The following is a 17,418-nucleotide window of genomic DNA, read 5'->3' as shown; positions in this document are numbered from 1 at the left end:
TTTTTTGTGACAATAATAATCTTCTGTTTCTGGAGGAAGATGGAGGCAAAAGGATGGGAGAGTGAGATTTTGTATGGAGTTTTTCAAGGTTTATATACGAACAAAACAAGAGGAGATCGATGAACAAAATTATTGCATGTCAACAGTGAAAGATCTTATGACACCAAAAAAAAAAAAGATCATATGACACGACTCACATTGTGAAAAACTCTTCTAACTAGCTAGATTGGTGAGGACAAATTGACAGGATTACATCAAATGAGAGAATGGACATATAAGCGCGTGTATAGTATATGTTAAGCTATATATATATATGTGTGTGTGTGTGTGATTTCAAGAGAACATGTATAACGTACCATGGGATTATCGTATAAAATGCGACCATGTGTTTGTGATGTTGATCTCAATAAATTTCCTTTTATATTTCTTGGTCTCATGAAATCAAATGAAACGCATGCAACACAACTGTAGGCTGTGTGGTATGGATTCGTTCCAGTTCCGTTATTTTCTCTTCTGCTAGTGGCCTGGAAATTATTGAAGCCTCAAGGGGCCAGAGTGAACCGGTATGAAGCCATTGGGTTTCCAGACTGTGTCTCGAGAGTTGCCTTCATTTGATAAGCTCGCCGAAAAGGGCAAAAAAAATAAAAATTAAGTTCAGTGAAAACCCTATCTGAATGTGGTTTGTGAATTTTGTAATGCTTTTTAAGTATTAATGAAGATCAACAATTATCCAACAAAGGAAATCAAATAAATCATATAAAAAGATAAGATCGCATATATATTTTGATTAATTTGCCGACTTGATATTTCTGTCTGCACAGGGAGGGATGCAAGCATCTGAAATAATTAAGGGTCGTGGTTCATGAAGGAGCGAAAAAAAATATAATTTTTTTTTCCGAATTAGAATGAGAAAATTTAAGAGAGATCTTTTAAATTTGATAAAAAATACATAAAAATTTTCTTTTAGTGACAACTTCGACTGGCTCTTGCTCGAACCCGACTTTACGTGGATTTATTGTTGACAGCTTGGGAGTTTCTCAATTGGAATTGGAAGGTGGAAGTGAGACATACTTTATGGGAAGCAAATTCTGTGCAAATTGACTTGCTCGGAGATGGATTGAGTGTCCTTTAGGTGTCCATGTTCTGGATGTTCCTCCTAATTATCTTAGCCAGCCTTTGTTAGGAGATATTTTGTGGGTTTTTACTCCCTAACTCTGCATTGTTTAATTTATTAATTAGGCTTCCGCTCTTAATTCATAACAAAAGTATATAAAAAAAAAAGACACCAAGAAAAGGTAGCCACAAGTTTCCAACAAAGGTTCAAGATTAAAAGAAAATCAAATATTTAAATAAATCTCATGGTTCACACGAAAAATTAAATCTCATGGTAAGCTAACCCGGTAAGCTATCATCTACGATTACATGCAAGGTTGATTTAATCTAATCACAACAGGGCATTTGGTCTAGTGGTATGATTTTCGCTTTGGGTGCGAGAGGTCCCGAGTTCGATTCTCGGAATGCCCCCCAACCCCATCTTTCTCTCCCCTTTTTTTATTATTATTTTGGAATAGCAATAATGAATTTTTATTTATCACCAAAAAGGTTCTGCATGGGCCCCGCTGATGCCTAATGGGACAAGTGTTCCCTCCCCGAAATGCCCTTCTGCCCTCAGCATTCGAAGTTCAAACATGAAAACGGCTGCTTTTCTCTACCACTCCACCGCACTCAACCCCGTCATTTCCCCTTTCTTCAGGGCTATATTCGTCATTACAAGAAGGTCCCGCAATCTACAGTGTATCTACACGTTGCTCTCCCACTCAAATCAAAACCGTTCCTCTTTCCACATACCCTTATCCTATCTTCTTCTTCTTCTTCTTCTTCCTTCTTCTTCTTGAGCTTATTAATCTCCTTCCCTCTCGGAGAAATCCCCCCTTCTTCAGGCAGCAGCAGCAATGGCGTCGACCGCCCTATCAACCCTCTCCCTCCGCTCCCCTTCCTCTAATTCCGCGACCCTTCACTCACATTACCCCGCCACCGCACTCTCCAGCCCCCTCCGCTTCCCCCTCCGCCCCTCCGGCCCCGCCCTCCGCACCTCCCGCCCAATCGCCGCTGTCGAGGCCCCGGAGAAGATCGAGAAGCTCGGCGAAGACATCTCCGGCCTCAGCCTCGCCGAGGCCCGCGTCCTCGTCGACTACCTCCAGGAGAAGCTCGGCGTCTCCGCGGCTGCCTTCGCCCCCGTGGGCGCCGTGGCCGCCCCCAGTGCCGGCACGGGGGACGGCGGGGCGGCCGCTGCGGCCGTGGAGGAGAAGACGGAGTTCGACGTGGTGATCGAGGACGTGCCGAGCAGTGCCAGGATAGCGGTCATCAAGGCGGTGAGGGCTCTGACGAGCCTGGCGCTCAAGGAGGCCAAGGAGCTGATCGAGGGCCTCCCGAAGAAGTTCAAGGAGGGCGTGTCGAAGGACGAGGCCGAGGACGCCAAGAAGCAGCTCGAGGAAGCCGGGGCTAAGGTCGCCATCGTGTGACAGACAATGAAATATATGAGCATGTCGGATTCCTTTTAGGTTTTTTTTTGTTGGATTCAACTTTTAGCCGTTACAATCTTAGAGGGTAGCTGTTAATTTGAATTTTCGGAATAGAGAATATTTTCCCGGGAATTCGATTCTTTATGTCCTCCTCACCTTATTATTGGCTATGACTAATTCCGTTTGGGCATCAATCCTTATCCTTGTTGAATGTTGTTTGCTTTCCGTCGCATGAATTTGACGAGGTAATGGACATCGTATTCAAATCCTTATCCTTGTTGAATGTTGTTTTCGTTCCGTCGCATGAATTTGACAAGGTAATGGACATCGTATACAAGTGCAGTCGACGACATCAGAAAATGTCATTCCTCTGGTCTGGAAGATTAATGGCAGGAAAGATCTTGACGTGGATCTTATATTACTTGATTCTATGTTTTTCTCTTATCAAGGAGGGTTTGAAAATTTTGATTTTCGGCGACTGTTTCTTCGGCATATGGTTTTCTTGATTATGTTCATGGTAGAATCCTGTTATGGAGATCGAACGTGAATTAGTTCAACTCCGTGGTGGACATATTCCTTGAGTAGCGCGGAGTCTACGTTAGTGTTACGAATCCCATTTTAGTCGTTCTGCTTGACGAAATGGTTAAAAACTTCTGGAAGAGTACTATTAACGATGGATTTGAAAACTCGAAGAAAGAATGCGACATATAGAAAGTTCCCATGCACATGCCATGTATATTCAATGCTACACCATGGAAAAGAAATGTTTAATGACTATGAGAGAGTGAGAGAGAGAGAGGAGGGAATGGAATGTAATCGCAGCACGAAATGATCGTATCTTTCGCCGGTGTCCATGTCGAAAGAATGTTGTATCATCGGCTTCGGAATGATCATCTTGGCATTTCAGAAAAACTATAACCTCGAATGTGCACAACCCGAACAGATCAATCTGTTTGTGGGCTAATTCAAGCCCAAATTTATGGGGGCCCATTTGGAGTCCTTATGAAAAATGGATGACAAACCGAACACCAAATTTTACATGGCCGGGCCTCGATGCGGATTATATGGCCGAAAGAAGAAGCTGAAATATGGAAAGCTGATTTTTTATTTATTTATTTTTTAATTATTATTCTGAAATATGGGGCATAGGCGCGATTCCTGATTATATTTTTGCTCTTGATATGTTCATATTTTTCGGATCAATGCTGTTTCAAGCATCTTCGTATAAAGGTCGAGTTTGTATTATCATACTACATTCGGCGGTCACTACTAGTACTTCAAGGTACGCGTTATTCTGCCGAACTAGTATTATTGCTGCATACTCATGTTTAAATTGTGATACCATTTATAACTCTTCTTTATCTCTGCTTATTGCTTTGCATGATTTCTTATCGAACTTCGATACCATTTAATTTAAAACACGCTTTGAATACTGTCCATGTGATGCTGATGAATATATAGTTATTTGAGGATTTTACTTGTCTTTTATATACTGCCATAAATGTTTTAGTTCTCTGAGCACATACAATATATGGTGAGTCTCGCCGAGGTGCTCGTGGGAAGAAAGTTCGTAGAATAACTTTTATCTCCATCTGTAAGGATTATGATAAGAACAAGTTTGCAAGAAATAAAATCCTTTCCTTCTGAAGAATATTTAATCGCATAAAATTCATACATAGAATGTCTAAGAACGGTAGTTTTCTCTGTAAAATTGTGCATAGATGATGTGGGCATTTTCTGTGTGAATATGATAGAAATACGATAGGGGTGGACGTGCTACAAGAGTTCGAGACCTACTAGAAATATGCAATATACCGTAAACTTCAGAACCTTTTTTTTTTTCGTAAGACTACCTAGTATTTGGAAGACTAACGGGCAATAACTGATCCAAGTTCGATTGAATTAGGAGACGGATCATTTTCAATTTTCCAAACATATGATGTGGTCCCCAAAGGGCTCTGCTTTGCTCACTTTCTTTAGTTGCAGCAAATCACTTCAGTTGTTTGCTGTGACCACAGAATCTCAGTGTTATCTTATGTTTGTCTTTGTTTATATTAAAGTTGCATACTTATATAGCATCGTAATATAGAAGTCATTAATATCCGCCTTTCATTTTCATATGACATATTCTATCAATTCCCTCTCTCTCATTAACTACACCCGGCTTTGCAACTTAATGATCGCGCGCAAGAAGGTATCTCATGCATTCGTTGTCCATATGTCGATATAATTAATAGGCCAATCAAGAAACATCTCATCGGCGCAAAATCTCATGATGTCATGACATTTTACGACAAGGTAATTGAGACATACTTTTAGCAGTTGAGGTAGACTGTCCTGATCTATTTGAGAGCAAAGGGGTCCGATTTAGGATTCAAATCATATGTTCTTGCTTAGAGATTGTGACACCGCGACGAATCATGAACTCTTTAACCAGAACCATAATCAGGAATAGTGTGCATTCTCCTGCAAACGGATGGAAGATAAAGGAAAAGTCGATGATGCGAAGTCGAGAGTCGACTGAAGTGAGATGAAACCATGTAAAATGATATACAACAAGTTGCCCATCAATTTTTCTTTCATGGGAAAACAATTATATGACACATTCTGTGATTTTCCCTCCCCCTTCTCTGTCAACGCCATTGCCGGTTAGACTCTACCCTTTGAGATCGAACCTGAAACGATGTCAGTCCATATCAATTCTGGACTTCCCCTGAACTGATGAACATGGTCGATCGCGGGACCCACGATCAATCCGACGGCTGAGATTTGATTTGATTTACAAGATATAGCTAATTTGATTTAGACCTTGGCCGGCTGAATCTGAATGCCCGTGAAGGAGACCCGGCCAAAGCTCAAGTGCCCGACCGGGTACAGCTCCAGCCACCCGCCCTTATCCGCCTCGAACCAGCTACCGCTTCCAAAGCTCTGCCGGCCTATCATCTCCTCCAGACCGAACCCGATCGTGAACTCTATCATCCCTTCGCTCAGCGAGTCAACCCCGCAGTCACTGCAGCTCCTCTGGCACCGGCATTTGGTCGTCATTTCCAGCCTCTCGCGGCGCTTCTTCAGCCTCTTCTTCGACAGCCGCCGCAGGCACCGCCGCCCCACCATCCACGGGACCTTGATGAAGGCCAGCGTGAGGAGGTTGACCACCGCACAGGGGCAGCAGCAGAGGGCCACGCAGTCCGCTATTACAGCGCCGGTGCAGGACCTGCAGTGCTTCCCGGTGCACTTCACCGTAGTCGGGTCGTCGCCGCCACTGTCCGAAGCCGCGGCCGACGGGTCCTGGTGTTGATGCCGGCCGGGGCCGGGCCCGCCGCGCTTCCGCAGGATCCGGGGCGGCGGGGGGCTGCCGGGCTCCTCCATTTCTCGACCCTGCATAGGAAGAAGAAGATCAGGGAAAGGAATCAGTCCCTGACGGACAATTCACTTCTCTCGCCGGAGCTTGGAAGGAGAAGACAGAAGGCTAGCTCGCAGCATGGGAAGTGGAGCTCCCTCTGTCATGCAGTTTTTTTTTCTTAAGTAGCCTCTCCCAGCCCGAGTATTTTAATGTCTGGGAAGTGGAGATCCAACGCGCCCCGTCAGAGCGTGTCAGACACTGGCTGTATTCTACGCGCGTGGGCACCTGAGATGATTCCTTCATCGTTCTCGGCTGTGTTGGGATTCCGCAGGGCACTGATTGCCCCACGCTTACGTATACCCGAGTACCGAGGCGCGTGGCTATACGCCCATTTAATTCTAATTCTTCTTCTTCTTCTTTTTTTCATTTCCCATGAATTTTCTTTTTAATGGATATGGACCCGTAATTTGATTCATTTCTAACCACACGAGTCACCATCTAAGTTACGTAATTAATTAGCAGTGCAATGTGTTAATCCAACACTAATTTGCCGACCATGCCATATAATGAAAAATACCAACGTACAAGATCCCCATCACATGAATATTTGGTTGGAAACTCAAAATTAACATTTTTTACTCGTAAAGGAGATTCCATGCAGAAATGTTTCAAAGTTCCTCCGCGAACAGCCTTTTTCCAAATCTCACATATCAAATAACAAAACAATACTGATTGCGCCATCTTTCTCGATAATACTTTTACCATGTGGTGATACGAGATCAAGGTTCCCTATGCACTTATATATGTTATCGTCCTCCCATGAATTTACAACAATGCCGCATGGAGGTAAAAGGAACAGCAGTCATCGAGCAATTTTTACGGTAGCTGTGGACAAGAGACAATATGGATGATATGGATTCCTAACATTAGGTGACTGTTCTCAAGACTCGCGCTCCTATAAGTCGACGAATCGAATTGGACGCCAAGATGCAAACAACGGATGAAATAAATCATCATTGTACGTCCCCGGGCCGCGTGTCGAGCCCGATCGCCTATCGCGAGGACAACACTAGACACACAATAAACCAATCTCGTGCAAGTGAGGGGGAGTGGGGTTGGGTTGGGTGAAATGGGAGGGAACACAGAAAAAGGGCGTCGGTACCTGAAAAGGGCAATGCGAGGGAGTCGTACAAAAAGGGACACACATCCAAGTCAGTTAGCCGAGTTAATGAAAGACTATTGCCGTAGATGCCCCCCTCCCCTGAGATTCAATCTCAGCCCTCAGATTGTCCCCAGCCCCTGTTTGGGCTTCCCAGCAAACACAGACCTGTCTCTATCCCGCTTTCCTCAGACATACGGACTGTCGAAGAATAAGGCCCTCCCCTTGGTCCCTCCATGCCCTTCCGAGGAGAATGTGAGACCTCTCTATCTACGTCTCTTGCATTAATTCGATCCCCATCATCCCAATAATTCCACTACTTCCCCCCAACATCAATGGCTCGATGAACACCCGATTTGATTGCTACATATGACTCGCGGCATGCGGCTCGATTCCATAAAGCCATTTCGGCGAGATGTTTTCCTCCTTTGATTATATTCCATGCATGATTCAAAACTAACGAGATACAAAATTTTATTTTGAATAGAGATAAGGGTATCGACAAACTCTACTAATTTCTCCCTTTTAAGGACAAAACAGTGAGAATCATGTCAAAACAAATGATCTCTCTCAAGCAGAGAACGTCGTGAATTATTGGCGGTGTATGTGGAAACGAAGTTATGTGTGCTCAACTTCCCCGAGGGATGTATCTGTGTGGTGTGGGGAACTATGTGAATGATGAGGTATTAAGTTCCATGGCGAAGACAAACAGTTATTAGCAAGATTGAAGGATAAAATTATACAAGGTAAGCTTAAATAGGGCTTTATGGACAAAACCTTCGTGTCACAAATCTTGAGCCTACACTAGTTATCAAACATTATATGAGCCGAAATGTATGATAATTTTGGATAACCTTTAGAAAGGAAAATAAAGGGACGTGAAAATTACACTTATAATAATAAATGAAAATTTCTCGATTACAGATGAAGAGCGGGCTACAACACCATATGTCTCCTTTTATTGTGTAGTTTATTTTTTATGAGGCTTTGGTCTCCTTATTTTTCACGACAAAGAAAAAGGTAGAAAAAGGGAATCCTACCCAAAAAAGAAGGTACAAAAGGGGAAGAATATATTATACGAACAATGCCACTCCCCACCTACTGGGTTCATGGCCCAGCTAATGTGCCATGTCCCCCTAAGATGTATAAATATATGGCTCAAAGATAATATTAAATACCTATTTGCTTTTTATTTTTGGTCGAGACCAAAGATAATATTCAATCAAATGTAGTGAAATTATAATATCTTAATGTAGTTTTCAAATAAATTCCGTGGGCTATAAGCCATTTTTATATGGTTGAGTAAGTTGAGGTCCGCCCTTTGCCGTTGCCCAAAGAGCTGCGGCCTTGGGTCCATCTCACGTGGAGGTCAGTGGGCCTCCACATGTGATGGTGATCCTTAATCACAAGTTGCGATGGACCGACACGAGCATTCCTAACCCGCTACACTACACTGAAAGAAGAATTGCTCTCTTACCTCGAAAAATTTTACAACACGAGATCTCATTGACAAAATATTTACCAAAAGATAGCTCTTTAGTGTGTTTGGTCAATAGGCGGACGTATAAACTGTTTCAGTACTGAATTGTTTCTTACGCATCTGCTTCATGCAACAAGAAATATCTGTTATGTAAGAAAGTAATCTAATATAGCCATGAACCCACTATCCAGATCAGTTAACTTTATCATGAGCTTAAATCGAAAGTCTAATGTGATGGTTTTTTTTTTTCCCCCGATAAGTTGTGTTAGTAAATCTAGTTATTGACGTACTATATATAACAATGTGATGACCTCAACTTGATAGTGAATGACTACCAGGTCAAAGGGTAACTATTTCCATGGCAGTAAGCCTGATGCGTTAGTAAATCGTATTTTTTCTAACGACTCGAGTCGAGTCCATATATATAGTTCTCAACCGTCACAAATCAGACATGCAGGCTCGCTCCATGAGACTATCTTTATGAGAACTACTTAATTAAATATGAAATTTCGACTCACCTCGGGGATAGAGGGAGCAGTCGGGCAATCGGATTGAAGAGAGGAATCAGATCAGAGCGTGGCTTCTTCCTTCGGCTCCCTCCACTGAGTTCGAAGACCAGAAAGCCGAGCGAATAGTCGAGAAATCGGTCCGTCGCAGAAGGAACGGATGTGAAATCGGACTTCGTCGATCTGATAATGCTGTGATCTGTTGCTGGTGTTGCTGCCTCCTGCTCTGCTGCTTATCTACCATTTCTAGCAGAAGACAACAGACACTCCCTTCTCTCTCTAGCCCCCCTCTCTCTCTATCTATCTATCTCTTTCTCTATGGGCATCGGATTTGTTAATGGAGAGAGATAAACAAATACGGAAGGGAGGAAGGGGACAATAGAAAATTGGGAGCTCTCTGTTTAGCATTAACAGCGAAGCATCTTTTGAAATTATAAAAATTTTCGAGGGGGCAAAGGTTTGAACTTTGAAGGATATCATATTATATTAGATTAATTATAGATTGGATGGGAAATGGGAATAGTTAATTCAATAGTCCCGATGACAGCGAATATAGCTGCCTCCACTGCCAAGGCATCAAAATGTATATATATATATATATATATATATCATCAATCAATCCTTTTGATTAAGAAATTACTTGCTTCTCCCGGCCTCTGCGTTTTCCCCGAGCGGATGCGTTTACCGCACCCGGACCGAGGAATTATGATCTCTTTCTGATGAAAATCGTATCGGTTCAAGGAGCGAAAGACCCGTCCAGGTGTTTGTCGGTCCAGGAAAGTGTAATCACTCTGCCGATCAGGGTTTGACATGAGGTAGCCCAAATTTGAGTCTCCATTGGTTTGATCTCATATGGGTCGGACTCGGACCTCGAAATGTATATAGTGATGTCGGATGGGTGTGGAGAAGTATTAACGAATCGAATCAGAGGTACATTACTGCATGCATGCACGCACATTTCATCTGGCAGGTTTAGCTCGCGCTGAAATTTTAGAGTCCGAGTATTTATATTCCAAGTTCTGGGAAATTTCACGGTACGGTTCATGGACCGTTCACACGAACGCTTCGAGGTGATTGGAGCTGCCATGCCTCCCATGATGTTAAGTTGCTCCCCATTCTATTGGGTCAAGGGTGGGGTCGACGGTGGCGGTTGCTAAAGCTGCATTAGGGGGAGAGCACGTGCGAGATGGCAGACACGTGCCGACACACTGATTTTCAAGACGCAGAGAGATCAGAATACGAATCTTTGGACGGAGCCGAAAGTCTGTTTTTTTTTTTTAATAAAAGACTAGATCGAGTTATTAATTCGTTGCCCATTTGATCAAACATTATAGGTTGATCACCGTCATTTCATAATACATCCATATAGTGAAGTGCTCTACGTTCTCAATGAAGTTCAAACTCGTAATGTTTAAATGAAGCGCTTGATACTTAATAATTAAATTACCGTGCTGATCGTTAATCTGTTGATGTTTTGTGTGTATGTATATGTGTGTGTGGGGTTCCTTTTCTTCTCGCTCGCTGCTCAGTCCTCAGTCAGTCAGAGTCACTCTCTCTCTCTCTCTCTCTGCCACCGCACAGGCAGCTGAATATTCTATGGCGATCCGTACTCTTCTCTCTCTCTTCTCTGTGTGTTCTGCTGCGATATCATGAACGGTTTCATTCATTGGGACTTCGAGATTTGATATGATCTAATCCTGCGACCGACTTGAAAATTTGACTTTCAACACTCTTAGTCGCAATCATTATAAATCAAAATCAGAAGCCAAGATCTTCGCCAATCTCATGCCTGCATGCATGCATTTCCCCATCTTTGATTATTTTCCCTGTTGCTGGGGAAGTCCATCGACATCATACAATAGTATAAAAAGAGATGTAAAGCTGGTGACCACTAATTAAGACTTAAATTCAAAATTCATTTGTTCCAAACGAAGACGCATGTCGCTGTAATGTACTCTCCCTCTCTATCTCCAATAATTCATTGCTATTCAGTCCAATAATTATGTATAGAGCATTTTAGAGATGCTAGATAAAAGGATAGTCCATTCGTAGCTAAGGAGATCAATCAATCTGTCGTTCGTAAGCGAAACATGTGAGACTTATACCAGGCCAATAACCCATGGGACGAATGGTTCCAGGACGACCATTAACTCACGATATGGCTCTTATTAAGTGAAAAGAAACAAAAAAAAAAAGTACGAGATTGTAAGAGAGTATCCTACCGGCCCGACGATAATTTCTCGATCGATGCGGCAGACAATCGGATGAAACATGGCAAAAGCAAGTTGATATAGATGGGCCACCAACTTGTTATCTGGGCCAGGCCCATGCTTACGCAGGCCCGACGTGTTAGTAACTAGGGCTCTGTTATAATCAGGGGTAGAGTTTGGACTTTGACCAAACAGAGACCCGCTCCGCCCCGCCAACCCCCCCCCCCCCCCCCTCAAGGGTTGGATTGGGTGGCTTCTTATAAATGCCATCGTCTTCCTCCAGTCCTCTCCGCCAGCGAACGCAAGCGGCAGGCAGTAAACCCTAGTAGACATACTGAGTGAGTTCCCGGTCTCGCTCTCACTCTACCCCGCGCCGCAAAGAGGAGCCACTGCTAGTGCTAGTGTGCTACCCCTTCTTCCCCGAAAATCTTTTTGTTTCATCTTTTCAATTTCGGAGCTATTTCCACTTATCTTCATCGATTTCTCAATGAAATTTCCTCTGTATATGTTGATTTCATCTCAGTGAGTGACGAATTGATCTACCCTGATCATCTTCCTCTCTTGTTTGTTTCAATGAATTTCCGAGTCAAAGTTCCGATCTTTCGATCTTTTTATTGGTGGTTATGGAGATGGGTTGGGGCGGAGATGAAGAGTGCTATATGAATTCTGACACCTCTTGTATGAGAAGAAGCTTCCATGGAAGCTTTCTTCCATGAGCACATACAGCTACTCTCTGAGCCCCCCCATGTTCCGCTTTGCTCTTCCCTCATTTTCCTTTCTTCTTTTTTTTTTTTTGTAACATTTATTTTGTTAAAATTTGATAATTAAGTTGTATTCTATCAGATTTGCAGTTTTTTCCCGGAAAGAAATTACAATTTTTCAAAAAAAAAAACATATCTGGGAATTTTATTTTTTCCTGCCATGAACATTGGGAAGTCTATAATATAATACATTGGGTTGAAAAGTGTTTTTGTACATACATAATTTACTTGCTTTTTACGTAATTTTCTTTGAATTATAAGTTAATTATTTGAAGTGTTTCGTAAATTACTTGCGGTAATGTAATCTCAAACTGCTGCATTTTGCGGTGGTGATACTGAAACTATTGATTCTATTACAGGACAAAATGATACAAAGTTCCCAGCTAGATTTAGGAATTGATTTCGTAATTACTAGAAATATGAGATTCATTCAATTCCGGGACATTGAGGATAGGATGTATGAAAAGGGAAAACCCAACTCCCTTCTTCTACCTACAAAATCTATGGACGTCTGAAATCACATTACTCTCCTCGAAGCAGCACCGGGGAGTTCTTGACATGAGGGCAGAGAGCTTCCAGTTTGACAGCTCAAACCGAGGCCGGGGAGTTAATTCCCCGGAGGTTGAGCTCCCGCAGATCTTGTCCATCGGGAACCCCATTTCCGATGCTAGCCCTGCTGCCTTATCCGGCCTGTCAATCACTCGATCGAAGCATATGTACCTTCCGGATGCCATCTGATGATTCATTGCCTCGTACACACTCACATGGGCGTCGGCCAGCCTCAGGGCATCAACCGTTGCCAATAGCCCATTCATGTACATTTCCGGGGCCCCTGCAATGTTTGCACATGGGAAGACAGTATAAGATCCTGTGGATCAAGTAAAAAAAATGCGTCTCTTACCAAATTAAAAATGCTCAGAATTCCTTCTGATCAGATGAACATATACCTTTGAGGTAGGCAATTGTCGGAGTTGGGTTCCGGCCGCAAACTTGAGGACCGGTGATGAGAGCTGAGCAGATGGTTGTGAGCTTCAATCCCCTCTCTTCAGCTATTCTCCAGGCAGCTTTCTCCGCCCTTAGCTTCCCCAACGCATACCAGAGCTGACAGAGCCTCAGACAAAGCACCGAAACAAACTATAAGGCATACTCGATCGGTTGCCGTTTCATTGTCAAAATTTTTTACTTAATACAACATTTCATGGTTAATCATCGTTAAATTGCCTCGGCACCATATACGATACAACAAAGTGATTCAGTATACGAGGGAGTACCTTCTTGTCTAGGCAAACTGATTCGTTGCTCCAGCTTTCGGGGTTAATCACACAGGAAAGCTCATTATCAGGATCGTCTGGTCGCCACACACAGGCCAACAGCGACGACGTGAGCACGCAGCTCCTCACGGATGGCGTCCTCGCGCAAGCTTCCATCACATTCTCCGTCGCCTTCACTTCTATCTCCGCCATCGATTTCTGATATCATCATCATACAGTAAAAATTTAGAATGAAATGCACGAAAGACATAACCGAATGTTTCGATCCCGATTCGGGGATGACTAGATTCATAGAAGATCCGTGCGGGGCATGTACCGGATTCATGTGCTCACACAAGATTCGTGCTTACTGTTTATTACGTATTCGACAATCATGCATGTTCCATGTTCAGAAAGGCATCTTTCTTTTTCATCAATTTCCCCGAAGAACAATGAAATCACTTACTTCTCTGTTGCCGAGTGCGGATATTCGCCCTTGATTCTGAGCAAAAGAGAGCCCGCATTCAAATCTTAGTAGTGATAGCTTTGTGCATCGCGTATTCTCATCTTCCATCAGTTAGCATTAATTCTAAATATATATGCATTGCGCGGTTTTAATGTCATAAATTAAGAGTTCATTCGTAAAAACACTACACAAGCCTTTCAATTGAAACCAAGTTGTGTGTATAAGTCCCTTTCGTGAAACCAAGTAGTGTGTTTCAAGTAAAATATGAATACAACACACGCTTTTAATTGTTTAATTGATCTCTTATAATATGTGGTCATGCTTGTGAGGATGTTTCTTTTGATTTCGAGGAAATCTAGGCTACAAGGAATTTAAAAGTTGTTTTGTATGATCGGAATGTGGCCTTGGTTTCTTTTAACTTTAGTTGTGATCTAGTCAAACTAAGGAGAAACAAGTCTCTTTCAACTCAATTCCATTATCGATAATTGGATTTCGATTAGCTTCGTATCCAAATTCATGTGAAATAATTATCTTCTTTCATGTAATTAAAATGAAAGAGCAACGCGATTACAAATGTCACAAAATTCATTATTTTGAAAATGTTGCACCATCCTAACTAAATCTTTCTTTTGATAAAGAGCAGCTATGAATTTGAATCGATCGACAAATATTGAAGACCATCATAATTTAATCTCCAAAGATTTATTTCATCAACATCATTCTCGATAACATCTTATGTTATATGAAAACGTACTTTCATATCAAAATAACATATTACCCCTTTTATTATAAGTCACAAATAACAATATAAACATATTGAACAATAAGATGATAACGCGTTACTTCTTAACTTTTTGCATTTTTACAACAATTTTGACTACTTCCAATAGTGAAATTATAATATGTTGTCCAACTTTAACAACATCCATGACAAAGACCGATGTCTGAAAAGTTGAAAAACGTCAGCATAAGGTTAACATTAGCCGATGTTTCCCAAAATATCGGTTAAAAGTAGGTCAACCCCAGGCAATTTTTGCCAACGTTTTTCATTTCATCGGGCCAAATATGTGGGGCTAGGCCCGTTTTTCCGTGGTGTATGCATAACGAGCATAAATTTATCCTTCCTTTATGCATAAATTTAATCCTAATCGAGTTGCATAAATTTAATTGTATATTATAGAGTATGGATAAGATTCAATTGAATTAGTTTTCACAACCCCTTTATGCATCTCGAATTTATCCATCCTTTATAATGTTCAATTAAATTAATAAATTTTTCCTTGTTAACCTCTTTTTTTTTTTTCAAAAGTACCAGTCAACTTCCCTCTTTAAATTATTTTTTTTTCTCCTCCAAGCTTCAATTTATTTTTCTGTATTTTTGTAATAATGTTTCTCTCTCATTCAGTTTATTACGGGATCACAGTTGGTTGACTCAAGCAATAAAGATAAAAACTATTATTTTATTGAAAATTATTAAAGTGGTAAAACTATATTTAAATATTATTAAAATTTAACTATTAAAATTTAATTATCAATTTTACATCTGAAATATTTAAAAATGAAATTTAGAATAAAATTATACCTCAATTTTATTGATATCAATTAAAAAAGACTTATAATTAATTTCAATTTTAAACCATCAATCCAGTGATTGAGACCCTTGGAACGCAATTCGCCAATCACGTCACGCCATGTGGTTGATTCAATGACAGTAGGTTCTTAATCAAATGCAAATTTAGGGAGACAACTACTTAAAAATTTTTAAAAATGAAATATAAAACGGAAATTACAGAATAATGGAGAGTACTTACGGAGTAGCCAGAGAGGCCAGCGGGGTCAGCGAAGGAACAGGTGTGGAACACGCCACGACAGCCCTCGAAGGCATCTGACAGTCTCCCGACGTCGCTCAGCTTGGCCACGACCGCCCAGAAGTTGCTCCGGCCCCGGCCTGTTCCCATCTCCCCTGTCGTCTCCATCTCCCTTAGCTTCTCCAGGTCCTCTGTTTTTCCATTTCCAATTTAGCACCCCAAAAATACTTATTTATTACATATATTAGAAAAAATATATATATCTTAAGGAAATAAATTAGATGAACACGGTATATCCACGTAGCAAAAAACCCAATTGTTTAATGACTTGAAGAAAAAGAAAATGGTAAAATTACTTGGTCCACGCGACAAACCCAAATCTTGTCGCTCAGTTCGTCCTTAGAGGCGGATTTCGACATACATATTAAAATGGCGTTTAGTTGGTACATTAACATCATCGAATTATATAAGTTATATTATGTTTCGTAATGGCCTGCACATCAGACCATTGACTTTCTGCCGATAGGTCCATTCCCCATACGTTAGTATATGCTAATGCTAATCAGGACATTTCTTTTTCTTTCATATGTACCGGGTGTGACTCGAACCAGGCGATGATGCACGCGTGAAGCGGGTAAAACCTACATCGAGTCAGAATAATATGATCTTGACATATTCGTGCCTCATCCAGCCAGAAGGTCCTTGCATCTGATCTTTCCTGGGAAGGCTATGATCGATGGGACATACCGCGGAGCGAACACCATCGAAACTCGCGGTATTCTCTTTCGGGTCACACTTTGATATATGGTTAAACATAAAGACGGAACCAGCTAGTTACTCTCCCGAATCTCAGCATGTTCAGTAAAACTCTTTAGTGATTATGATCATCCACGCGACGAGTAACTTCATTGTAGGGAAAAATCCATGAGTTTACTTGAGACTCGGGCCCATCCGCAACCCAAAAGCTTAAGCCAATGGGTTGCTAGACCATTATCTCTTATAAACCTATGGATTTCCTCTCAATTTTTCCATGTGGGATTACTTCCATCACCCGCCCTCATCATTCTCCATATAGGAGAGAAACCGGCCCAACATTCATTTACGGACCTAAAATCTATATGTGCAAATTTGGTATGCCTGGATAAACGGATGTTATATATACGGTTGTTGGACGACGGACGACGTACCTTGATTGTCGACGGTGATACGAACAGAGTAGCCACGAAGGAGGAGGCGGTTGACGATGGCCCTGCCCAGGTAAGACACCCCGCTTGTGACGCAGACCACCTTGTCTTGTTCATCGTCCTCCACGAGCCCTGGCCCCGCCCTCGGGCCACGCTTCAGCCCCTCCTCATCCTTCCTCCGGTGGACGGAGGCACAGCTCAGGAGCATCCGCTGGAACTCCTCTATCTCGGTCCTCTTGATCTCCTCGGTACGAACGATCCCCATCTCAAATCCGTTCGTCGACCAGTATACTCTCTAAACCTTCTTCGTCCCGTGATCGGGACTTAAAGAGCAGAGAGAGAGAGAGAGAGAGTGGTTTGGCTTATAATTTGAGGGGAAAACGTCGGAGTCATGCAAAAAAGAGAGAGAGGCACATTTCCTTATGTTTGGGGAAAAAATTGAAGTTAATGAACAAACTAAGTTGATGAGATAATTCGATCGGCTCGCTCGGCTAAGTCGGCTTCTGTAGATTAATACGTTAATGGACGGGCGGCTAGACTAATTAAATTAAGGTTAGTTAATTTTTTTTATGATAAATGGATTATTACGCCAGATATCTCATGGTATCACTTGTTTATTAAATCTATCACATGGTTTAAAAACTAACCAGAAAGACTCATGGTTTACATTTGATTTCAAATCTATTCTGACGTTAATTTCTTTGTTAACATTTAACGGTGTTACTGAGG

The 17,418-nt window shown here is 41.9% G+C and overlaps 3 protein-coding genes and 2 non-coding genes across 5 annotated transcripts; 3 read left to right on the top strand and 2 right to left on the bottom strand.

The window, feature by feature from the left end:
- The first annotated feature begins 1,452 nt into the window (after nt 1-1,452).
- Nucleotides 1,453-1,524, top strand: TRNAP-UGG. The gene has a single exon. It is a non-coding gene; the product is annotated as a tRNA-Pro (tRNA).
- Nucleotides 1,525-1,824: 300 nt separating this feature from the next.
- Nucleotides 1,825-2,790, top strand: LOC116194212 (50S ribosomal protein L12, chloroplastic-like). Its single transcript, XM_031522970.1, has one exon. It carries the CDS (start codon nt 1,953-1,955, stop codon nt 2,520-2,522), a length of 570 nt encoding a protein of 189 aa, XP_031378830.1. The 5' UTR covers nt 1,825-1,952; the 3' UTR covers nt 2,523-2,790.
- A 2,231-nt stretch (nt 2,791-5,021) lies between these two features.
- On the bottom strand, nt 5,022-9,438 carry LOC116196240. The gene is made up of 2 exons (XM_031525868.1): nt 9,023-9,438; nt 5,022-5,900 (listed from the first exon to the last, which is right to left on the bottom strand). Exon 2 carries the CDS (start codon nt 5,889-5,891, stop codon nt 5,325-5,327), a length of 567 nt encoding a protein of 188 aa, XP_031381728.1. The 5' UTR covers nt 5,892-5,900; nt 9,023-9,438; the 3' UTR covers nt 5,022-5,324.
- A 2,420-nt stretch (nt 9,439-11,858) lies between these two features.
- LOC116198340 lies at nt 11,859-11,960 on the top strand. The gene has a single exon (XR_004155275.1). It is a non-coding gene; the product is annotated as a small nucleolar RNA snoR1 (small nucleolar RNA).
- Nucleotides 11,961-12,300: 340 nt separating this feature from the next.
- Nucleotides 12,301-17,097, bottom strand: LOC116196239 (cinnamoyl-CoA reductase-like SNL6). Its single transcript, XM_031525867.1, has 5 exons — nt 16,693-17,097; nt 15,509-15,696; nt 13,253-13,450; nt 12,929-13,082; nt 12,301-12,813 (listed from the first exon to the last, which is right to left on the bottom strand). Exons 1-5 carry the CDS (start codon nt 16,952-16,954, stop codon nt 12,470-12,472), a joined length of 1,146 nt encoding a protein of 381 aa, XP_031381727.1. The 5' UTR covers nt 16,955-17,097; the 3' UTR covers nt 12,301-12,469.
- Nucleotides 17,098-17,418: the final 321 nt, after the last annotated feature.

This window comes from Punica granatum, chromosome 2, assembly GCF_007655135.1.
Source record: "Punica granatum isolate Tunisia-2019 chromosome 2, ASM765513v2, whole genome shotgun sequence".
NCBI lineage: Eukaryota > Viridiplantae > Streptophyta > Magnoliopsida > Myrtales > Lythraceae > Punica > Punica granatum.
The sequence above is the reverse complement of the archived record's forward strand: the minus strand, read 5'-3'. Positions and strand labels throughout refer to the sequence as shown.